Here is a 24,604-nt window from a genome sequence, read left to right as displayed (position 1 = left end):
TTCACACATATATGCATAGATAGATAGATATCTCCTACTGGCTCTGCTTGTCTGTTTGGACTCTGACACAGATTTTTGTGTCAAAAGTGGATGCAGAGGCACAGATCTTAAGGATGGGTTCTCTGAATTGGTTCGGATTTTCTGGAATTGTTTTTCTAATCTGATAAAACTTAAGGCACTAATAAGTCTGTTTCTAGTTGTTTAAAAGACATTGGTAGTCCATGACATGATGTGGTGAAAGAGTTGCTCAAATTATCACCTTTGGATACTGTAATTAAATACCTATAGAAGGTGAGATTCAAGATGTCTAAGCATGAATCACTTGAGAACATTTTAGTCAGAACAAGGAGTGGAATGGAGTTGGTTGGTTATTCTAACTGCTCTAGAGAAAGTGACCATAGAAAAATGAACTTAGGGCTCTAAATTTCTAGCTAAATGTTCTGAAAACTTCTACATTTGCCCTCAGAGAAACTCTATCCTGTAGCTATAAGGCTGGGGTTTCTGAAAATGAAAGCCACAGTTTCCTCCTGTGAATGGCAAACTGAATTCCCAACCACTTCTGTTAAAGTTTGGCCAGTGATTGGGAAGGAATGGGCTTCTACAAATGGGAGTGGGGAAATATGGGTAGATTCTGATAAAGCTGGGGATCTTGGCTTCCCATATGAAATTGAATCTTTTCCCATAGAACCAGTCTTTTCAGTTGTGCTTGAGGAAGTGTAATGTGTCAACTTGACTAGGCCACATGGTGCCCAGATATTTGGTTTAACATTTTTCTGTTATATGAGGGCATTTTTGGATAATTAACATTTAAATCAGTAGACTGAGGAAAGTAGATTGCCTTCCATAATATGGGTGGGCTACAATCCTCGGCTGAAGGCTTAAACAGAGCAAAAGGCTGATGCTCCCATGAGAAGGATAATTTTCCTGCTTGACAGCCTTTGAACTGGGAAATCAACTGTTCCTGGTTCTGCAACAGCCTGCCAGCCTCAGACTTTAGCTGGGACATTGGCTCTTTTTTCTGGTTCTACAGCAGCTTCTGACCTTTGCACTAGAACTAGGACATCAGCTCTGCGGATTTTAGACTTGCCAGCTTCCAGAATTATGTTAGCCATTTCCTTATAAATTATATATTTATAATATATATCATAAATATATACATTTAAACAATATATTTATAAATCATAAATATATGTATATATTTTGTTTTTCTGGAGAACTCTAATTAATATGGGAAGATAGTCCTCCTTTACCTGAATAACCTGGAATGGCCTCCCCTGAGGATTGTTGATAAAAAGTGTCAAACTCTGTAAAATATTTTTAGAGATTTATTTTGAGCCAACTATGAGTGACCATGGTCCGTGGAGGTCCTGAGAACATGTGCCCAAGGTGGTAGGGGGTACAGCTTGGTTTTATGTATTTTAGGGAGGCATGAGACATTTATCAAATACATTTAAGAAATACACTGGTTTGGTTCAGAAAGGGGGGACAATTCAAAGCAGGGGGCTTCCAGGCTATAGGTAAATTTAAACATTTTCTGGTTGACAATTGGTTGAGTTTATCTGAAGACCTGGATCAGTAGAAAGGAAGTGTTCAGGTTATGATAAAGGATTGTGGAGATCAAATTTTATTGTGTGGAGGAAGCTCTCAGATAGCAGACTTCAGAAACAACAGGTGGTAAAATGTTTCTTATCGGACCTAAAAGGGTGCCTGGCTCTTAGTTGATTATCTCCTGGATCTGGAAAGGAAGGAAGGAAAACAAGGGGAAAGGGGATTCTTGATAGAACGTGGGTTTTTCCCACAAGGGATGGCTTTGCAGGACTGTTTCAAGATATGGCAGAGAAACACGTTTTGGGGTAAAATATTTTGATTTTCTTCCTTGTTATGCCAGAGTCAGATTGGAAAGCAAGTCACAATATACAGGGTTAAATAAAACCCATCTGATGAGAATTCATGGTTTGTAGGGCATGACTCCCCACAGCCCTTAGATAGGAATTTGGGCAAGATAAAAAAAAAAAATGAGAGCTTACTCCTCAAGAAGTTGCTTACAAGGTACTCCTGATGCTCCACAGGACCTACTCCCCAACACCCCTTTTTGTTTCTGTAACTAGACTCAACTTGAAGCAGCCCTCAGAAAATGAGGTACAATGTATGACTGATGAAGAGGTGTGATACACACCAAAAGAACTGCATGGCTTTTTTTTTTCAATTTATATAAATAGAAATCTAGGAGTTACGTGTGAGAATGGATATTGGTGTGTAATCAAGGTGTAAGGAATATAAAGTAATCAGGCTTAATTTGTAGGCTCACTATTCAGAGACTCAATGTTTTAGCTCAAGGAGTTAGGAAGGGCTTAATTAGATGGTTGGTTGGCTGGTTGCCAGGAACAAAATGGTGGCCTACACTAAATGAGGTTGAAATGCCTTGTTATATTATAGAGGAAGGTAGCTAAAGCCTTCAGATTGCAATGTATGAGTGTATTTACCATGCAAGATTGCTCTCCAGTCCTGGAAAAACATGCCTTTCACCACAGCTGTGAAAAATAAATTTGTGAGGGAGCATCAGCATCCTTGAAAAGCTCTGTAGTCTCTCTTCTCTGTAGGTCAGAAATCAAAGTAAACTGCAACCATTGAATGAGGATACCTAAATGCAATAGAGATAATAGATCCTGGGATGTTAAGGGTCAAATGGCGACACTTAATTGCCAAAGATAAGATAGGCAGGGTTACCATAATGGATAGCAGAGTTAAAATAGTAACCAGAGGCCAGGCTTAGTGGCTCATGCCTGTAATCCCAGCACTTTGGGAGGCTGAGGCAGGAGAATCACTTGAACTCAGGGGGCGGAGTTTGCAGTGAGCTGAGATCATGCCACTGCACTCCAGCCTGAGCTACAGAGTGAGGCTTTGTCTCCAGAAAAAAAAAAAACAAAACACAACAACAAAAAACCAGAATAGTTTGACTCAAAGAGATTATGCTGTTGGTTCTCATGATGATCGAAATTCTCATGATGTCCCAAGAGTGGAAATAGACAGTTAACCTATTAAATTCTTTTTTGATCTGTATAAGCAGAGGAGTTCTGGGTCTAGTAAATAGAAGTCTGGCTTGAATTTCCAAAACATAGAGTTAATTCCTTCATTTCCAAATTTGAGTCAGTTAACAGACTCAGAACCCCTTGAGAAAGAAACCCACTCCACTGTCAAAAATTCATACTGTTAACTTTTCTTTCAGTATTTCCCCAAAGGGACTTATGGCTCTTTACCAGGTTGACTGTGCACTGGGGAAAGGAAATTCTGGGGAAGGGAGTTTAGCCTAGCCAGGCTGACACATCACAAAGCCATCACAGACCACCCCTTGTCAACTTGGTACCCATACATATCTCCTTAAAACATACTGCCTATATGATACAACTATCCCATATACAACTGCAAACATGCCAACCTTTTCCTCAAAAGAGGATACAAAATCCTCAGGTAATGTTCCTCTTCTCTTTTGAAATTTAAATACTAAGATTAACTACCATAAAAACATCTTGTGATGTAAAGTTAGCTATTATTAACACATCTTGTGTTAGATAAGAGGACAAGGGAGAGAAGAAAACAAAAATACTTATTATACAAACATTCACATCAAGAGAAAACTCGTAAAACTAATGCAGTCTTCAACTGGTCATGTAGTTGTAACTGGCATTTTTAACAGCCACCTTCTATCCATTCCATATTCTTTGCCCTCAGCAATCACCTTAGCTGGGATCAAACCCTTATTCTTGAAGGGTCTGGGCCATTATCAGTCCTGCCTGAATTGTTTTTTTGTAGTTTTCTATTGATATGAATCACAGGATGTGAATATTAGGAAGCATGTTAGAAGATCTTCTGTATTCGAGGCATATTTTTCCTTACCTCCATTGTGTAGTAGCAACTCAATCCCCTCTTGATGGGAGCAGTTACCTCAGCTATTACAGTAACCCCCTTGTTTGTCTGTTCATTCAGAGGCATAAAAAATCCAGAGTGACCAGGTGGCAGTCTCAACTTTCAGTTTAGTGGAATCATTGTTCCTCTAGTAGAAGCATTCCTCTCTCTGGAACTAGGACTTCTAAACCAGCACATTTTAAAGTTATGAGGACAGGAAGAATAAATTTTGGTGGTGGATCCCTAGGAGTAGTAAAGAGACCTCTCCTGTTTCCACCTCTTGATTCTTGGATGTGTGAATCCTGGTAATGGGAAAAATAGCACTGTATACTAGATGCTAATTTAGACCACATACCACATTCTGGAGGACATTGCCCCAGCCCTGCAAAGTAACACCACCTGTTACCTTAGCTGGGTCTTCAAAGGCCTTTGTACAATTGTCAAACCAGCTGCTTTGGGATTATGGGGAAAATGAGGAGACCAGTAACTTCCATCAGTTGTGAAATGAGTTCTTGATTAAAATTGATATTCAGTGGGATACATGACAGAGGACAAAGCATTGTGTAGGTCTGTACTTGGTCATTTTAGCAGAAGAATCATATGCACAGAAGAAAAAATCATATTCAGTGTAAAAGTTTATTCCTCTAAGAACAAAATGCTTTCCCTTCCATGAGAAAGCAGTCCAGTGCATAATAAACCTGCCACCAGCCTGTTACCCCAGGAAATGATACTATATCAGGGACTTGTTGTTGGTCCCTGCTGCTGGCAGTTTAGGTCCTCAACAGTGTCTGTTATGGTGAGTAGAAATTCATGTTGCTGAGCCCATGCATAGCCTCCGTCCCTGCCACCATGGCCACTTTGTTCATGAGCCCATTGAACAAAGTGTTTTGGTAATAACTAGAGTAGCTGGGGAAAGAGGCTGACTGGTGTCTACAGAACAGGTCACTCTTTCCATTTTATTGTTTAAATTCTCCTCCATTGACATAACTCTCTAGTGAGAATTCATATTGACACAAATATTTCTGGGTGTCATTCTAGAAGAGGTCCATCCAGATTCCTCTTTCCCAAACCTCCTTGCCAACAATTTTTCAAGTATGTTCCTTCTAAATCCCTGACTCTTCAGCCAAACCATCTGTCAGAGTCAATCCATTACAGACTGGTATCTCTGGCTATTTTATTCTCTTGGGAAAAATAACCAAGCAAGGGCACTGCTTGAAGTTCTGCCCACTGGGAGGATTCTCCTTTACTATAGTCTTTCAGGGATGCCTGGAGTAAGGCTGCAGAGTTTCAGCTGTCCACTTTTGAGTGGTACTTGCATACAATGCAGAACCATTTGTTAATCAGACCTGAGGTTTTTTTTTTCTTTTGTTTTTCCCTTAGTCAACTTGTCTTAGGCAGGAAGACTTAGGTACAGATTGAAAGAGAGAAGGTAATGTAGGGGGAATAGGGACCATGGACATACTGGCAAATCCCTCATGTAACTTCCTTGTGCCTTAAGGGCCTCCTCAAGTCTGATCTCATATATACTGCCTCCCTCTGATAACAGAGTACTGTTGTGCACACTCAACATTATGTCTTGTCAGACAACACCCAGTTCATGATGGGAAGTTCAGGTAGCAGGGTAACTTAGTGGCCCATGATCAAGTGTTTGTCTCTACTAAGGCCCAGTAATAGGCCAAAAGCTGTTTCTCAAAAGGAGAGTAGTTATCCACAGAGGATGGTGTAGCTTTGCACCAAAATCCTAAAGGTCTATGCTGTGATTTACCTAATGAAGCTTGCCAAAGGCTCCAAATATCAATCTCATCTATCACTGATACTTTAAGCACCATTGGATCTGCTAGATTATGTGACCCAATTGACAGAGCAGTTTGTATGGCAACACGAACGTATTGAAGAGCCTTCTTTTGTCTGGGCCATATTCTACACTGGCAGCTCTTTGCATCATCTGGCAAAGAGGTCAGAATAGCCACCCCAATAAGGTGTATTTTATATCTAAAATCTAAAGAGGATCCCCTGGGCATTGTGCCTCTATTTTAGTGGTAGGAGGATTAGATGCAGCACTTTATCTTTTACCCTGGAAGGGGTATCTTGACATATGATAGATCACTGGACCCCTAGAAGTTTCACTAAGGTAGAATTTTTGTTTTACTTCGTTACTGTTAAAGAAAAACTAAATTAGGAATTGAACTTTGTAGGTGTATGTAGTGACAAGAATATAGCCTCAAGTTACTAGTCAGACGCGGGTTTGACTCCTAGCTGTACCACTCGTAGCTACAGGACTTTAAGAAAGCTAGTTAACCTCTTTGAGCTCCAATTTTCTTGTCTATAAAATGGATGTGGTAACAAAAGTATTTTAGGGTTGTTATATGAAATGAGATACTACTGTGTGCAAAGCACTGTATAGTACCTGGCATATATTTAGCATTGAACAACTGCAGCTCCTCCTCCTTATTATAAAGAGTCACCATGAAAATATATGGATAATAGGTGTTTCAATTCACAATCTTCTTGTAAATTGAATTTTATTGCAGCAGAATTATGGGAAGGTTTGTGTTATGTACAAGGTGAGGAAATGAGGAAAGAAAGATAAAGTGAATTTTAGTCATATAACCCAGGATGATGATCAGGTCTCTTGATTTTGCAGTTATAATGTGTACTAAAATTTAGAAGTGAGCAGAAGTGCCAGAGTATATTTTGTTTTCTATTTCCAGATGTGGTATTATAAGTGACTATATATTATCTCACATTTGTTCTATATGAATAGAGTCTAGATAGAGATAGCCAAAGAAAGAATGAGTAATGAGAGAGAATAGGGAAAAAGTAGGAAAATAATTTTTTTTTTTGTTTAAAGAAAAGTTTGAATTACAGATTTTAAATAAAATACTTATATATTGATACCTAGACTTTAATATGTGCCAGATAATGTCAAAAACTTATTCAACAGATTTATATAAAATTATTTATAGCATAATTCATTATTCTTCCTTTATATTGGATAACCAGTATTGTGTAAATCTCAAATGCAAAAACAATGTGAAATTTGTCTTTTGGGGACAGTTAATGATAAGAAAGCAAGATTCATGGCCACCTTTTCAGATGTGCTTCCTTTAGTTTCTTGCTATCCCAGGTGTGGTCCATGGGGCAGCAGATCAGTATCACAGACTGCTTATTAGCAATGCAGAATCTCAGGTCTACCCTATACTTTCTGAATAAAAATATACATTTTACCAAGATTTAATGTAGGCATATAAAGGTTTAAAAGGCATTGCTGTTGACTTCTGATCTAGGTTGACTTCTGTACTATATTCCTGTCTGCCCGATTTACTTGCAATATTGGAATCAGAATAGCCAGTAGTGTCCATTTAGTTCTGTAGAATTTGCAAATCAGAACTCTACTTATAATTTTTTGAATGACAGTTCACATTTTTCTGAAATGAGAAAATTAAACTACACTGTAGCTACATCATTATGATTTAAAAATCGATGTAATTCACAATTAGGTTCCTATTAAGCTTCTGTTTTAAGGCAAAATGAGAAGTGTAAGACTAGAAAGTAGTTTATTATTAATTATATCATAGCTAAATTGGACTATATCATAGTATTATTAATTACAGTCAAGAAACTACATTTTGTTCCCCTCAACAAATGGTGATAGCAGTTTCTAAAACATGAATGATTTTTTTGTGCCCTTATCCAAGGATGGCAAATATCTGAGATGGCTAATTTTCCCTTAAGACCCTCTTTCCCCTATATATGAGGGGCAATGCCAGTGGATCCAGAAAACTTTTTCCCCCTGGATCCTGGATGTAACCTCAGAATCCTTCTCAATAAAGCGTTCTAGGCAGCCACCACAAATCGAAGTTGCCATGCAGAATAAAAGTTATCAAATGTAGCATTTCATATTAGTCTCCTGCAAATATTAAAAATATTAAAGTTTTTCATTGTTATAAGCAATGAAAATTGTCAAAAACAAAGTACAAGTATCATATTCCTGCATTCTTGATCCAGACCATCTTTTATTCCTCATGCTTCTCTAGCAGTATTACCAAAACTTCCTCAGTGAATATTGAACTTCATCAGGTTATCAGATATTACTGACAGTATAGTGAAAAGAGTAAAGGTCTTAGAATATGACAGAAATGAAGTTAATCACCTCCTAATCGTTCCTGTGTGACGCTGGTTACATTACTTCTCTTCCTTATCTGTAATGTGAGGATATCATCTGATTCAGAGTATTGAAAAGATTAAATTAGATAACACATTAATGTAACCAGCAAAGTAAGATACAGAAGTTATATAAATGTTAGCTGCTGTCTTCTCTCACTTCCCTTTTCCTCTAAATAGTTTTATTGGTAGACAAGGTGACTCTTGTAAAGCAAGTAAAATATTTACCAGGTTCTAGAAGAACAGTATTTGTCTCTTGCAAGGCTGTTATCAGTAATAAAAATTCACTGTAGTGGGCAGTTACTTAACTATACTGTTTACTGGATATGCTCTAGATGAGGTTCTTAGACTTAATATGTGAAAAGAGTGAGGGAAGTTTAGAAGGATTGTGTTTTACAGTACTTAATAGTAACATGCAGAAAGAGAAATAACCATAAAACTTGTGATACTAGTCCAAAAACTATTTTTAGAAGTACTGAAATAAGAAAAATAATGATCAAAGTATATCTATTGTATCATATGAGAGATCCTCAGCGACAGTGGGTATGGTAAAGTATTTGTTTTCCTGACCCTACAATAGAAACATGAATGTAAGATAAGTACATATTTTAGTAGATGCTTATTACTGTAATATGTTAATACCATGGTCTAAAGATACTTCTTGATGATGGTTCTCCCAGGATCTATGCAAGAAAAAGTAAAAACTGAAATGTGTAAAGTAATTGTTATAGGTGTTGTCTTCAAGAAAAAGCATAAGAAAAATAAATGCATTCTGGGGAAAAAAGTATACATTGGTAGAACTTTAATGTTCTTTGAAAATTTACTGACAATCAAACACTTCAAGAAGTAAGAGTTGAGCACGTTAAAGCATTCAAACCTTTAGGAACACTTTCCTAAATGACAGTGTTCTCTGGCTTCAACTACAGAATTCTGTGAAGAATCAAAGACTCCAACTGTAATTGCATTTAATCAGAGAATGCTCTTCTATAAGGCATTCTTTGAGAAATCCATATAAAAATTAGATGTTTAAGAATCTGTATATTCATTTAGCCATACAAAAGACACTTAAATGAAAATTTTATTAACTGGAATTTTGTTATGCCACAGAGCTAACTTAGGAGCAAGATTCCAAGGCAGAAGTGAAACTGATGGCAGCACTGCTTTCATATTTAGCATATAATACCATAGTGGCATTAATAATACAGCAGATACAGAAATTTTTCCCATTCCTGATTTTGTTGATTCAGAGTGGTAGAAGCTTTGTAACATAAATTCTGATTCTTTTTCAACTTTGTCTAATTTAAATTCCCCTATCTTCTGCTGAGTATAAAATAAATGGGTCTAGGTTTATGAATTTGCTTTTTTAAAATTAAAAAATAACCTGCTGAAACTATTCAGAAATGTACCTCAATTAGGGCATTTTTTTAAAAAAGGAATGTGTGAACATGTTTAAAATTAACCTTTACCATAATTAAGCTTGGTAGAAATAGAAATTATTGATAATGATAACTCATAAAATTAAGCTTATTAAATAATATTACTTGGGACAAGTACTATATTTCATTAACTTTAACATTTTTCTTCTTTTCCTTTCTTTGGCTCTTCATTGGACAATGAGTTTTTACTGTGAGAGATGCTAAAGAAGAGCATTATAATTTTTTGTTTTACTCTAAAGCTCATCCATGTATTTTATTTTGAATGGCTACTGTGTGCTACATACCAGAAGAAACTGGTTTCTTTCCATCTGAGATTTTATCTGGCTTCTTATAAGCTAGTAGATCTAGGAAATGCTATACTTCTTAATATTTAGCAGTTTTTATCTCCACTTGTATAAAATTTAAGAATATTTTAAAGATTAGTAATTTATAATTTTATGAATTTACTTCTTTTAATATTCTATAATTTTCAGATCAAGTTATTAGTCAAGATAAATATACTCAATCCATTTTGAATGCTTTTCCAGATTATGTTTTCTTCATTTAAATGTTCATATTTATTTAAGGGTATCATGAATATTTAGTACATTGAGATCTATAAACTGATATGTATGACTGACCTAACAAATATATATTGGGAATCAACTTGTTCCTATGAGAGATCTGTATCTGTAATAATACTTATTTAGTTTATACATAATTAAAACTTTTATTGTAATTTAGGAATGAATCAAGATATATTTTCTAGAGTGTATAAACCAGAAGTTGCCTAGGAAATGGCTGCAATTTAAAGTTCTTAAAATAATGCAACTACTCATATGTGTGTTTTCAATCTTGTTATAGATTTTAAGAGAGCTGATATTTTCCCTTATGTTTACTTTGAGCAATTAGTAATTATAAATATCCATTTATGAGTATAAATTTATCTGTTTCTAAATTGTATTTAGTGTTCTGATTTCTGGATTTGATGTCTAGTATATTCTATTTTCTGTAATAGATATAATTTAAAACACAATAATAAGAACAGCATTAGAATAGAAATCAGTACCATTCTTCTAGATTTCTTAGAACATCACATACCAACAGTCAAGTGCTTTCATTGAAATACAGTTAGTAGCAATTAGCTTAAATTTTGGCTTTTCATAGATTGAAACTGTTAAAGCCCAGTTGATCCCAGTGTTTTTGGATAGTGGTAGTATTTTCAGTGCCATGAGAGAGTCACCTATTAATGTAAAAGTTTGCTTATTGAATTACCAGATATATGACATCATAGTATAGTAATATTGGATTAGTAATTCATAATAAAAACCTTGTCCCAGGTTTCACAAAGACCACCAGAATAACTGAATAAATAAGCTTAAGTCTCTGCTCCAGTTTTTCATTTTTCAAATTGGGTTACCTGCCCCAATTCTATCCCACGTTCTAATGATTCAGGTCTCTTATTTTTAAATTTTAATAATGAAAAAAATTAATGATTACTGTAATTAAAAATGTCAGGTTTTCTTTCTAAAATCGATAAGCCTATTTCTAACAATTCTTTATTCAGACATTAAAAAAAATTAAAAGCCACTCTTTATTGCACATTTACAATATATTTAACCATCTCCTACTTAAATGAATAACTAAATTACATTTTGGACATGCATTTCTCTTTTAGACTACTAAAAGTCAGTAAATTTTTCATGTCTTCTGGTGATTAATCCTTCAATCTGGAAAGTGTTAATATAGCTCTCTAAAGTGTCTATTGGTAGGGATTAGTCTCATGATTTGTATTTACTATTCTGTTTATAATAATTTAAAATGTTGTACTAATTAGATCTGTACAAAAAGCATAGTCAGTTTTCTTGGTAATAGAAAGGGATATAAGTAGTGACAATTAGAAACCAAAACTGAATATACCCTGCTAGATTAGTTCCCAGAGAATATGGTTTGTCTTTAATACATATAATTTGCCTGAGAATAAGTGGTGATTGACTAAATATTTTATCAGTAAAGATAATATCTACCTAGATTATCATTTCTTTTTGTATTTTTACTATTTTTAAGTGGAGAGAAAACTTCAGTTTTTTACAATCAAAATAAGTATTAAAGTGATAAAATCAGAGCCCCAAATCCTAACCCAAGAACAACTATGAAATTAATAGTGCATTGTTGCTAAGTGCTGGGTAGGTTAGCTCTTGAATAAAGTTTAGTTTGTTACATGAAAAACATTAATAAATAAATTCATTATTCTCAGGATTTCTATAAACACCAACAACTTGTATAATGCAACATTAAAAAAACTTCAAAGCACATTTAAAAATTGTTTAAGCAATTGTTATTTACATCATTTATGACTCGTCAGTTATAATAAGGTATGAAAATTCCTAAAACGGAAAGAAAAAATAGCAAAGAAAGCAGAAAACAATGAATCCAATGACCCAGTTCACTGAATAAATATATATGATCACCATATCCATGTCAAACCACCAACCACGGCTATCATCCTCAAAGTGCAGGTAATCCATCCTGTGTGCACCATGTGGGAACTGCCTTCTTGTAACTGGAGCTGCATGTCTGTGGAAACCTAGAAGATGTATGAACATATTAAAGCCCATTAAATTCAAGCTAGTGCTCAGAAAAGAAGCTGCAATATGAACACAAGTACAATTAAACAAAGCATATCTTGATTTCACTGAGTGGAGTTATGTTGTATTCCTGACAGTTTTTTCAATGATAAGCAACTATTAGAAGCCTCTTCTAGTTCAGGGCATTAAAGGCAGGGTAGCAAAGAACACAAGATATGAAGTCAGGAGATTTGCCTAGATCTGCCACTTGGCTGGGGCAAGTCATTTAACTCTTTTGGTCATGAATTTCTCATCTATACTCTCTGATTTCTTCAAAAATTTGTGGGGATCAAATGTAATTATTTTCAAGAGAATATTTTCTAAATTTATCATGTTTTATTTTTACAACTGCTTTTATAACTTTTGATCACCAACTTAACCCTGTATCTTATACTTTGAGAATTTCATTCAGTTTAGTTCTTTGAGCAAAGTTCTAAGAAGAATATCTTATTTTAGCATAGAATAAACTGGACAGACATAATGATACTCCTTTAAAGAAATTTAGCTTTAATTTCCATAGAGTTCAAAGCATGGGGATTTGTTGGTACAGCAAAAGCAAATCTTGAAAGTAAACTATAGTCTACTTATTACTAAATGAATATGACATTTCTGAGAAATATTACATCATGAAATAACAATTTTCTTTTGTATATTTACATGCTAATTAGAGCTTGAGAAAAAACCTGTTCAATAGCAACTTGTTTTTTTTGGTTGACCAATATATAAACTCAAAGTCATTTAAAAAACAAAATTCAATTTTCTGAGGACTGATAACCTATTAATCTTTTGCTTTTTACTTATCTAGTTTCTACTTTAAGTATTTTTGTGTTTATTCCTGTTAGGGAACAGGGACAGCATAATAAACTAGGCAGAAAAATGTAATTCTGGTACTTGCTAGCAACTCTGGTGATAAAAGTTCTGTGAATCTCTAGCCTGAAGCAAATTCTGGTTCACTCATTATAACAACTGAGTAATGTTAAATATTCTCTAGGTCAGGCTGCTTATTCTGATGGCAAGGTTGCATTTACCTGGGTATTAGTATGCTCATTTAAAATCAAATCTCTTTAATCAAGAACTATCCTATTTTTTATGTATTAAGTTTATTTGGAAATTATATTTACTTATGTAGGTTCAAAACATGAAATTTAAAAAGATAAACATGAAATAAGTGATATTTAAAAATTTGTAGAGCAACATTTCAAATAGGTTTTTAAATAATTTCTAATTGATCTTGGCTGACTTTCTATCATATCTGATTTGATTTAAAAACTTTTTTTACTGCTACACAATATTTGTACATTTTAATGGAGTATATGTAATATTTTATTGTTTATCTTTGTAGTCTGGTGGTTTTCTATAGTGGTATCCTTTGTATTTTTTCTCTTATTTGTATGTTTGTTCTACCATTTGGGTTTACTTTCACGTGTTTTCATGATATCATTCTTTTGCTTCCAGGTATAGGACTCCCCTAAGCATTTCTTACAGAGCCAGTCTAGTGGTGATGAATTCCATCAGCATTTCCTTGTCTGGAAAAGGCATTATTTATCCTTCATTTCTGAAGGAAAACTTTGTCAGGTATAATATCCTTGGCTGCCATTTTTTTCTTCAGCACTTTGAATATGTCATTCCATTCTCTGGCCTGTAAGGTTTCTACTGAGAAATCCAATGTTTTCTGATTGGGGTTCTCTTGTAAGTGACTAGATACTTTTCCTGTTCTAAAAATTCTATCTTTGACTCTTGATAGTTTGGCTATATGTACCATGGAGAAAACCTTCTTGCAGTATGTCTATTTGGGGATTTCTGAGCTTCCTGTATCTTGATATGTAAATAAATTTCTAGCCTTGCAAAGTTCTCATCTATTATTTCATTAAATATGTTTCCTATCCCTTTCATTTTCACTTCATCTCTGGGACACCAAAAATTTGAATATTTGATGACTTTATGGTGTCCCATATATCACACAGGCTTTGTTCATCCTTTTTAAAATTCTTTTTTTCTTTATTTTTGTCTGACTGGGTTATTTCAAGAGACCTGTCTTCAAGTTATGACATTTTTTCTTCTGCTTTATCTAAACTATTATTGAAGTGCTTAAATATATTTTGTATTTCATTTACTGAAAGAGATGGGGAGAGAAGCAACTTGGAAAACATATTACAGGAGATCATCCACAAGAACTCCCCCAACCTAGCTATAGACGCCAACATTCAAATCCAGTGAATGCAAAATATTTAGTAAGAAGGTTATCCCCAAGGCACATAATCATAACATTCTCCAGGGTGGAAATGAAAGAAAAAATGTTAAAGGCAGCTAGAGAGAAAGATCACCTACAAAGGGTAGTCCATCAGAGTAACAGTAGACCTCTCAGCAGAAACCTTACAAGCCAGAAGAGATTGGGGGTCTATATTCAACATTCTTAAAAGAAATTCAACCAAGAATTTAATATATGGCCAAACTAAACTTCATAAGCAAAGGAGAAATAATATCCTTTTCAGACAAGCAAATACTGAGGGAATTTGTCACCACTATACCAGCCTTACAAGAGCTCCTGAAAGATGCATCAAATATGGAAAGGAAAGACTGTTACCACCCACTGCAAAAACTCTAAGTTCACAGACCAGTGACACTATAAAGCAACCATACAAACAGGTTGGCATAATAAACAACTAACAACATAACAGGATCAAATCCACATATATCAATATTAACCTTGAATGTAAATATGCTAAATACCAGTTAAAAAAAGGCACAGCTTGGCAAGCTGTATAAAGAACCAAGATCCAATGGTATGCTGTCTTCAAGAGACTCATCTTACATGCAGTGACACCTATAGACTCAAAGTAAAGGGATGGAGAAAAATCTATCAAGCAAATGGAAAGCATAAAAAAGCAGGGGTTGCAATCATAGTTTCACAAAGACTTTAAACCAACAAAGATAAAAAAAGACAAGGAGGGGCATTACATAATGGTAAAGGGTTCAATTCTATAAGAATACTTAACCTAAATATATATGCACCCAACACAGGAGCACCCAGATTCATACAGCAAGTTCTTAGAGACCTTCAAAGAGACATAGACTCCCTCACACTAATAGTGGGAGCCATCAACACCCCACTGAAAGTACTAGATCACTGAGGAGGTAAATTAACAAAGATATTCGGGACCTGAACTTGACACTTGACCAAATGGACAGAACTCTCAACCCCCGAACAACAGATTATACATTTTTGTCATTGCCACATGGCACATACTCTAAAATTGACCACACAATTGAACAGAAAACAGTCCCCAGAAAATTAAAACTGAAATCAAAACATCCACACCCCTGGACCACAGTGCAATAAAAACAGAATCCAATAAGAAGAATATGTCCCAAAACTATATATTTACATGGAAATTAAACAACCTGCTTCTGAATGACTTTTGGTCAAATAATGAAATTAAGGCAAAAATCAAGAAGCTCTTTGAAACTAATGAGAAGAGTTAAAAGGGAAACTTACAGCACTAAACACCCACATCAAAAAGTTAGAAAGATCTGAAATTAACAGCCTAACATTACAACTAGAGAAGCAAGAGCAAACCAACCCCAAAGCTAGAAGACAAGAAATAATCAAAATCAAAGCTGAACTGAAGGAGACAGACACAAAAAGCATTCAAAAGATCAACAAAACCAAAAGCTGGTTTTTTTTTTTTGAAAAAATTAAGATAGGCCACTAGCTAGACTAATAAACAATAAAAGAGAAGATCCAAGTAAACACAATCAGAAACAAAGGGGATATTACACCACTGACTCCACAGAAACACAAGTAACCATTACAGAATATTATGGACACTTCTATGCATACAAACTAGAAAATCTACAACAAATGGACAAACTCCTGGACATATATACCCTCCCAAGACTGAACCAGAAAGAAATGGAATCCCTAAAGAAAACAATAATGGGCTCTGAAATTGAATCAGTAATAGCCTATCAACCAAAAAAATTCCAGGACCAGACTGATTCACAGCCAAATTCTATAAGATATACAAAGAATGCTGGTACCATTCCCACTGAAACTATTCCAAAAAAATTGAGGAGAGACTCCTCCCCAATGCATTCTATGAGGCCAACGTCATCCTGATAGCAAAGCCTTGCAGAGACACAAGAACAAAAAAATAAAACTTCAGGCCAATGTCCTTGACAAACATTGACACAAAAATCCGCAACATAATACTGGCAAGTTGAATTTATCAGCACGTCAAAAAGCGAGTCCACTACAAACAAGCAGGCTTTATCCCTGGGATTCAAGTGTGGCTCAATGTATGCGGATCAATAAATGTGATTTGTCACATAAACAGAACTAAAGACAATAACCATCTCAATAGATGCAGAAAAGGCTTTCAATAAAATTCAACATTGTTTCACGTTAACTCTCGACAAACTAGGTATTGAAGGAATACACCTTAATAATAAGGGCCATCTATGACAACACCACAGCCAACATCATACTGAATCAGCAAAAGCTGGAAGCATTCCCCTTGAAAAACATAAGACAAGGATGCCTTCTGTAACCACTCTTATTTGACAAGCATTGGAAGTCCTGGACAGAGCAATCAGGCAGGAGAAAGAAAGAAAGAGCATCCAAATAGGAAGAGAGGAACTCAAACTATCCCTGTTTGCAGACAACATGATTCTATATCTAGATAGCCCCATAGTCTCAGTCTAAAAGTTCTTAAGCTGATAAGCAAATTCATCAGATTCTCAAGATAGAAACTCAATATGCAAAACTCACTAGCATCCCTATACACCAACAACAGGTGAGCAGAAAGCCAAATTAAGAACAAACTCCCATTCACAGTTGCCACAAAAAGAATAAAATACCCAGGAATACAGCTAACCAAGAAGGTGAAAGATATCTACAAGGAAAACTACAAACCACTGCTCAAAGAAATCAGGGATGATACAGACAAATGGAAAAACATTCCATGTGATGGATAGGAATAATCAATATCATTAAAATTGCCATACTGTCCAAAGCAATGTACAGATTCAATGCTGTTCCTAGGAAATTACCAATGACATTCTTCACAGAACTAGAGAAAACTACTTTAAAGTTCACATGGAACCAAAAAAGAGCCTGAATAGCCAAGGAAATCCTAAGCAATAAGAACACAGCTGGAGGCATCATGCTAGCTGCCTTCAAATTATACTACAGGGCGATAGCAACCAAAACAGCATGGTATTAGTACAAAAATAGACAGAGATCAATGGAACAGAATAAAGAGCCCAAAAATAAGGCCGCACATCTACAACCATCTGATTTTCAACAAAGCTGACATGAACAAACAATGGGGAAAGTATTCTCTCTTCAATAAATGGTGCTCGGATAACTGGCTTGCTACACGTAGAAGACTGAAGTGGACCCCTTACTTACACCGTATATAAAAATCAATTCAAGATGGGTTAAAGACTTAAATGTAAAAAACCCAAAACCATAAAAACACTGGAAGACAATATATGCAATACCATTCTGGACATAGAAATGGGCAAAGATTTCATGATGAAGATGCCAAAAGCAATTTTGCAACAAAAGCAAAAACTGATAACTGGGATCTAATTAAACTAAAGAGCTTCTGCACAGCGAAAGAAACTATTAACAGAATAAACAGACAACCTACAGAATGACAACCTACAGAATGAGAGAAAATTTTTGCAAACTGCATCTGACAAAGGTCTAATATCCAGACTCTATAAAGCACTTAAATTTACAAGAAAAGAACACCCCTTTAAAAAGTGGGCAAAGGACATGAACAGACATTCTTGAAAATAAGACATACATATGGCCAAGAAACAGCAAAAAAGCTCAATATCACTGATCATTAGAGAAATGCAAATCAAAACCACAATGAGATACCATCTCACACCAGTCAGAATGGCTATTATTGAAAAGTCCAAAAATAAAAGATGCTGGTGAGATTGCAGAGAAAAAGAAATGCTTATACACTGTTGATGGGAGTGTAAATTACTTCAGCCATTGTGGAAAGCTGTGTGGTGATTCCTAAGTCCTAAAAACAGAACTACCATTTGACCCCAGCAATCCCATTACTGGGTATATACCCAAAGGAATATAAATCATTCTATCATAAAGACACATGCACGTGTATGTTCTTTGCAGCACTATTCACAATAGCAAAGACATGGAATCAACCTAAATGCCCAATAATGGTAAACTGGATAAAGAAAATGTGGTATCTATACACTACGGATTACTATGCAGCCATAAAAAAGAAGGAGATCATGGCCTTTGCAGGAACATGGATGGGGCTGGAGGCCATTACCCTTAGCAAGTTAATGTAGAAACATAAAACCAAATACCACATGTTCTCATTTATAAGTGAGAGCTAAATGATGAGAACACATGGACACAAAGAGGGGAACAGTAGACACCAGGGCCTATCAGAAGGTGAAGGGTGAGAGGAGGGAGAGGAACAGAAAAATAACTGTTGGGTCCTAGGCTTAGTACCTCAGTGATGAAATCATCTGTATATCAAATCCCTGTGACATGAGTTTACCTATATAACAAACTTGCACATGTACCCATGAACCTAAAAGCTAAAAAATTATTTTAATTAATTTAAATTTAAATTGTTTAAATAAATTAAAAATAAATTTATTAAATTAAATTTAAATTTCTAATTTCTTTCTAATAGGATGAATTAAATAAGCATAAGATTTTGTCTGGTAGGGTTGAGCTTATGAGGATCACAAATCACTCTAATATCCAAGATTTTTTTTGTCCACCAAGTATCAATTTTTGTCCCCATTTAAAATGCATGGTACAAGAGACAATACACTTAGAACTATTATGATAACATAATAGTCAATGTATATATTTTAATATACACAACCACTTCATTCTAAAAAAGGATTTGGATTGGAGTTAATAGTAACAGAAGCTTCTGCATCAGGAATTCACTTTTACAGGCATAATCATAACTTATTCTTTGTGATAAGCTGTGAATTATTTTGGTATTAAGACACGGTTCAAAGAGTACCCAGTATTCTTAGTTCATTTTAACTATGCTATAGTTCATTTTAACTATGCTATTTTAAAGTAAGAGACATAATAAGGACACATACTTCAAACACTTTTTGCCATATAATCCAGTGAAAAAAAGGCACACTGCAGTGAAAATTGTACTCTTCAAGGAATCTGAAGAATTGAATTCTTGTAACAATATTCCACATACTCATTATTCACAAGTCAAAATAATTTCTCTGTATCTCTGAAGATGTTTATATGGTTTTCTCCTTTAACCTGTTAATGTGATAAATTCAACTTGTGAATGTTTCTACAGTTGAATAATATTAAATTTATTAAATTGATTTTCTTCCCTCATATATACCATTCCTTCATATGGATAAATTCCATATGTCCTTAATACTGGTTTTTAAATACTGAAGAATTCAGCTTATTATTTTATATGGCATTTTAATCCATATGCTAAAAGGGAGATTGGTCTATAGTATTCTGTTTTATGATACTTTTACCTGGTTTGTGTATCATGATTTTATTGGCTTCATAAAACATGTTGGCTGTTAGGTGACAATTTTCCATGGATCAATGTGTGTCTGCACATCTTGCAAGCAGAAGTACTAACTGCCTTTGTTCTGGACTATTTTTGAAAGATATTTGTATAGCAAACTGTCTTGGAAGACAGTGTCTCCCTTTGGAGCAGAGTATAGGTTTGTTTGTATTCTTAGAATATAGCATATTTAATGCCTATTGTAAAAGATTTGAGTTTTGTAAGCTTAGAGATCTCCCATGTAACACACCCCACTGCATATATGAATATCATGATACCCTATGGGAAATGAGGCTCAGGTATCCATCACAAATGCTGCTACTCTGGCTATCGCTGTGAGTAACAAACCATCCTTTGTCTCTAACACGTAAGTCTTGTGTCTTCTGCCACCATCTATGACAGTGGCCAAATAACTTGTTAGCTTACAAATAGGGTAAAATCTCAGGCCATTAACAGTTCTAGACATTGGTAATCTGGTAATCTCTTTTAGTATCTTAAACAGTTTGCATAAAAATAGAATTCTTAAAGGTTTGATAAATCTAGCCTATAAAACCACTTGGGCCTGTAGTTTTTTCAGGTCTATGGGCAGATTTAAAAATACCTATCAATTTCTTTAATATTTGTTGGTCTCTTCATGTCTTCTAGTTCTTCTTGAGCCATTTCTAATAACTTTTATAAAAGATTATCCATTACATCCAAGTTTTCAAATAAATTGGAGTAAAACTTTCATAATTGTTCCCTTAAAGCTCTTCAGAAATACTCTAGTCTCTGATTACATGGTTGGTTTGTGCTTCCCTGTCCCCTGGAAGTTAGGAAGGCCATGAGACTTGACCAATGAAAATGATTGTGCAGTGAAAGTTATGTGTATTGTTTCTGGATAGAGGCATTTATCAGTTTAAGTTGCTTTGCAGCAGTCTCTTTTCCTCTGCCACAATAACCATCAATATACCAGACAGGGGCTGCTCTGTCATCGTGTTTTAGGTTGGGTTCCAAGGTTTAGGATGATGTGGGGTGGAGCACCCGGCAGTTCAGGGAAAATTTTAATCTCACTATGAATTCTTACTGAAAACAATGAAGTAACTAATAAAACTGCTGAAGAAACAGGTGATAAAAATGGAAGTTGAATCTGACCTGTTTTCCCACATGGAAAAACAAACTCTTAGAGAAATTCATTGTGGTGAAATCAAAGACCAAGAAGGACCCGTGAAGAAAATCTACAAGTTGCTATCAGGTTTAGATTATAAAAATTACAAAGTTACTCTTGTCTTTTCTTCAATTCTATTTTGTAGAAATAATTTTACGTCAGAGTGAGTTCTCTCTCATATCCTAGAAAACAAGGCTATGACTTTTTTTCGCTACAGAATATGATTCAAATTTGTATTCACCATCAAAGACCATAAAGTGAACTCTATTATTTTGAAGCTTGTTTCAGAGATAGAAAAACTATCTCTGAACAGTTATCTCACTAATTTTTGTAATTTTGGTAGATTGTGTTGGGCTAATAGTAGGCATTCAATATATGTTTTTGGATGGATGAGTACCTGCATAAAAGGACAGACTTTAGAGAATAAAATGAATAATTAGCATATTTTTGAGACTGTCCTAAATCAAGCCTTTCAAATATATTTTCAGCAGGAATTGAAAATTAATATGAATATATTTGAAAGACATTTTGTAGGTTCTTTAGAGGCTAATTCAGAGAGCCTTGAAATTAGTATTAAAAAGGAAAAATGTCCTATCTTTCACATATGATGGGACAGATAAAAGGTTAAAGCACAATATTTTACTGCTTTATATTACATAAGAATTTTGTTGTGTCAAAAGTTGATTGATATAAGTAGGTCTTAGCAGAGGTGGAAGATATATTTATAGTCACAACTAGGTATAGAGTTACTGTTAATATACTTAAAAAGTTAATGCAAAATAGATTTTAAATTTCATCTTTTCTCCTATACCCTTAGGCTCCTAGAGTAAAAAGTATTAATTCTGAAAGTTAACCCTTTATATTGAATAAGTTAAAATTTATTGTACATTACTTATAACATCTGCTTAAATTTCAATATAGTTTATAAAGTTATCAGGCTACATTACAAATTTTTTTGTTTTGGTTCAATAACCAGGTAAGAATTGAATATCACTTTTTTAAAAAAATAGTTTTTGTTGGGTAAGATATATATAACATAATGTTTGTCATTTTAACCAATTTTAAGTGTACAACTCAGTGGCAATAACTACATTCACAGTGTTGTACAACCATCACCACTATTTATTTTCAAGTTTTTTCATTATCCCAAACAGAAACTGTAGCCATTAAGCAATAACTCATGAGTCCCTTTCCCCAGCCACTGGTAATCTCTATTCTGCTTTCTGTCTATATGAATTTGTGGAATCACTCAATCTTGGCCTTTTGTGTTTGGCTTACTTTACTGAGTATAATGTCTTCAAGGTTCATCCATATTGCAGTACGTATCAGAATATCATTCCTCTTTATGGCTTTTACTCCTTTTTACCTATTGTATGTATATACCACATTTTCATCCATTCAATTGCTAATGGAAATTTAGGTTGTTTCTACCTTTGGCTATTGTGAATAATGTTGCAATGAACATTGGCATACAAATATCTTTTTGAGTCCCTGTTTTCAATTCTTTTGGGTATACACAGAACTGTAGAGTCATACGGTAATTCTATGATTAGCTTTTCGAGGAATTTACATTTCTAACAGAAATGTATCAGAGTTCCAATTTCTCCTTGCTAACATTTTATATATATAGTATATAGTCTGGATATTAAGCCATTATCAGAAATGATTTGCAACCCTTTTCTTCCATTCTGTAGGTAGCCATGTTGTCTTTTTACTTTCTTGATAATGTCCCTTACACCACATTTAATTTTTTTTTGAGATGGTCTCACTCTGTCAGCCAGGTTGTAGTGCAGTGGCACGCAATAGCTCACTTCAGCCTCAACCTCCTGGGCTCAAAAAATGCTCCCAGACGTCAGCCTCCCAAGTAGCTAGGACTACAGGCATGCACCACCATGCTCAGCTAATTACAATTATTATTATTATTATTTTTTTTTTTTTTAGAGACAGGGTCTTGTTATGTTGTCCAGGTTGGTCTTGAACTCCTGGCCTCAAGTGATTCCTTTCAAAATTTTTAATTTTGATCAAGTTCAATTTACTTTTGTTGCTTGTGATTTTGATGTCATATCTAAGACTCCACTGTTCATAAATATTTACCCCTCTTTATTTTACAATATTTATGTTTTTTAGTTTTTATATTTAGGTCATTGATTAACTTGGAGTTAAGGGGTCCAACTTCATTCTTTTGCATATGTAAATCAGCTATCCTAGCACTATTTATCAAAGAGACTATTCTTTCCCAGATGAATGGACTTCATTAGTAGACTTGTCAAAAATCCGCTGGTCATAGATATATGAATTTATTTCTGCACTTTCTATTCCCTTGGTCTATATGTCTATTCTTATGGCAGTACTACACTGTTTTGATTACTGTAGCTTTGTAGTAAGTTTTGATATTATGAACACTACTTCTTTTCAGGACTTTTTTTGGTTATGCAGGACCCCTTGAAATTCTGTATGAATTTGAAGATCATCCTTTTCATTTCTACAAAAGCGCTGTTGAAATTTTGATAGAAATTGTGTTAAATCTGTAGATGGCCTTGGGTAGTACTGATATCTTAACAATATTAAATCTAATGCATCAACACAGGATGTCTTTCTATTTATTTGGATCTTCTTTAATTTCCTTCAGCAACATCTTAGTTTTCAGTGTGCAAGTTTTTAACATCCATGCTTAAAATTATTCCTAGGTATTTTATTCTTTTAGATGCTATTGTAAATCGAATTGCTTTTAGTGTCCTTTCTGGATTGTTCATCCCTAGCGTACAGAAACACAATTGATTTTTCTGTGCTGATCTTATAACCTGCCATGTTGCTAAATTAATTAGCTCTAGTAGCTTTCTTTTGAATTCTTTGGGATTTTCTGTATACAGGATTAGGACATCTGAATACAGATAGTTTTACTACTACTTTTTCAATTTGGATGCCTTTTATTTATTTATTTATTTATTTTTAAATCAAATTGTTCCAGCTAGAGTTTCCAGCACAATGTTGAATAGCAGTGGTTAAAGTGGACATCCTCATTTTGTTCCTAATTTTAGGGGGAAAGCTTTCAGTTTTTCACAAATGTGTGGTGTTAGCTATGAGGTTTTCATAAGTGCCCAGTGTCATGTTGAAGCAGTCTTCTTCTACTCCTAGTCTTCTGAGTGTGTTTATCATGACAGGGTGCTAGATTTTGTCAAATGCTTTTCTGTATCAAGTAAAACAATCCCTTCCCCCCTTTATTAATGTGGTACATTACATTGATTTTCTTATGTTGAACCATTCCTGCATTCCTAGATAAATCCCATTTGGTAATAATGTATAATCCTTTTAATATGCTGTTAGAATCAGTTTGTTAGTATTTTGCAGAGAATTTTTGCATTTATATTCCAAAGGGATAGTGGTCTATAATTCTTTTCTTGTGATAACTTTGGCTTTCATACTGAGGTAGTGCTGTCCTCATAGAATGAATCATTAAGTATTTCTTCTTCAATTTTTTTTTGAACAGTTTGAGAAGGATTGATGTTGCTTCTTTAAATATTTGGCAGAGTTCATCAGTGAAGCTATTTGGTCCTGGACTTTTCTTTCTTGGGAAGTTTGTGATTACTGATTCAATCTTTTTAGTTGTTATAGTTCTGTTGAGATTTTCTATTTCTTCTAGATTCAGTTCAGATAATTTGTATGTTTTTATAAATTCACGCATTTACTTAAGTCCTCTAAGTTTTGGTATAAAATTGCTTATTCTCTTATAATCCTTATTTCTGTAAAATTGGTAGTAATGTCTCCACTCTCATTTTTTATTTATTA

At 34.5% G+C, this 24,604-nt stretch overlaps 1 protein-coding gene across 4 annotated transcripts in view; it reads right to left on the bottom strand.

Moving 5' to 3' along the window:
* Positions 1 to 9,127: 9,127 nt before the first annotated feature.
* Positions 9,128 to 24,604, bottom strand: part of RNF180 (ring finger protein 180) — a 217,007-nt gene continuing 201,530 nt past the window's right edge. For 2 of the 4 annotated variants that reach the window (XM_054555060.2, NM_001132238.1), the window contains 1 exon segment: positions 9,128 to 12,069. In XM_054555060.2, the coding sequence (XP_054411035.1) occupies positions 11,870 to 12,069 (200 nt within the window). In that variant the 3' untranslated portion in view covers positions 9,128 to 11,869. 4 annotated transcript variants of the gene reach the window in all.

Source organism: Pongo abelii, chromosome 4 (genome assembly GCF_028885655.2).
Source record: "Pongo abelii isolate AG06213 chromosome 4, NHGRI_mPonAbe1-v2.0_pri, whole genome shotgun sequence".
Taxonomy (NCBI): Eukaryota; Metazoa; Chordata; class Mammalia; order Primates; family Hominidae; genus Pongo; species Pongo abelii.
Note: the sequence above shows the minus strand (reverse complement) of the source record. Positions and strands in the feature narration are given on the sequence as shown.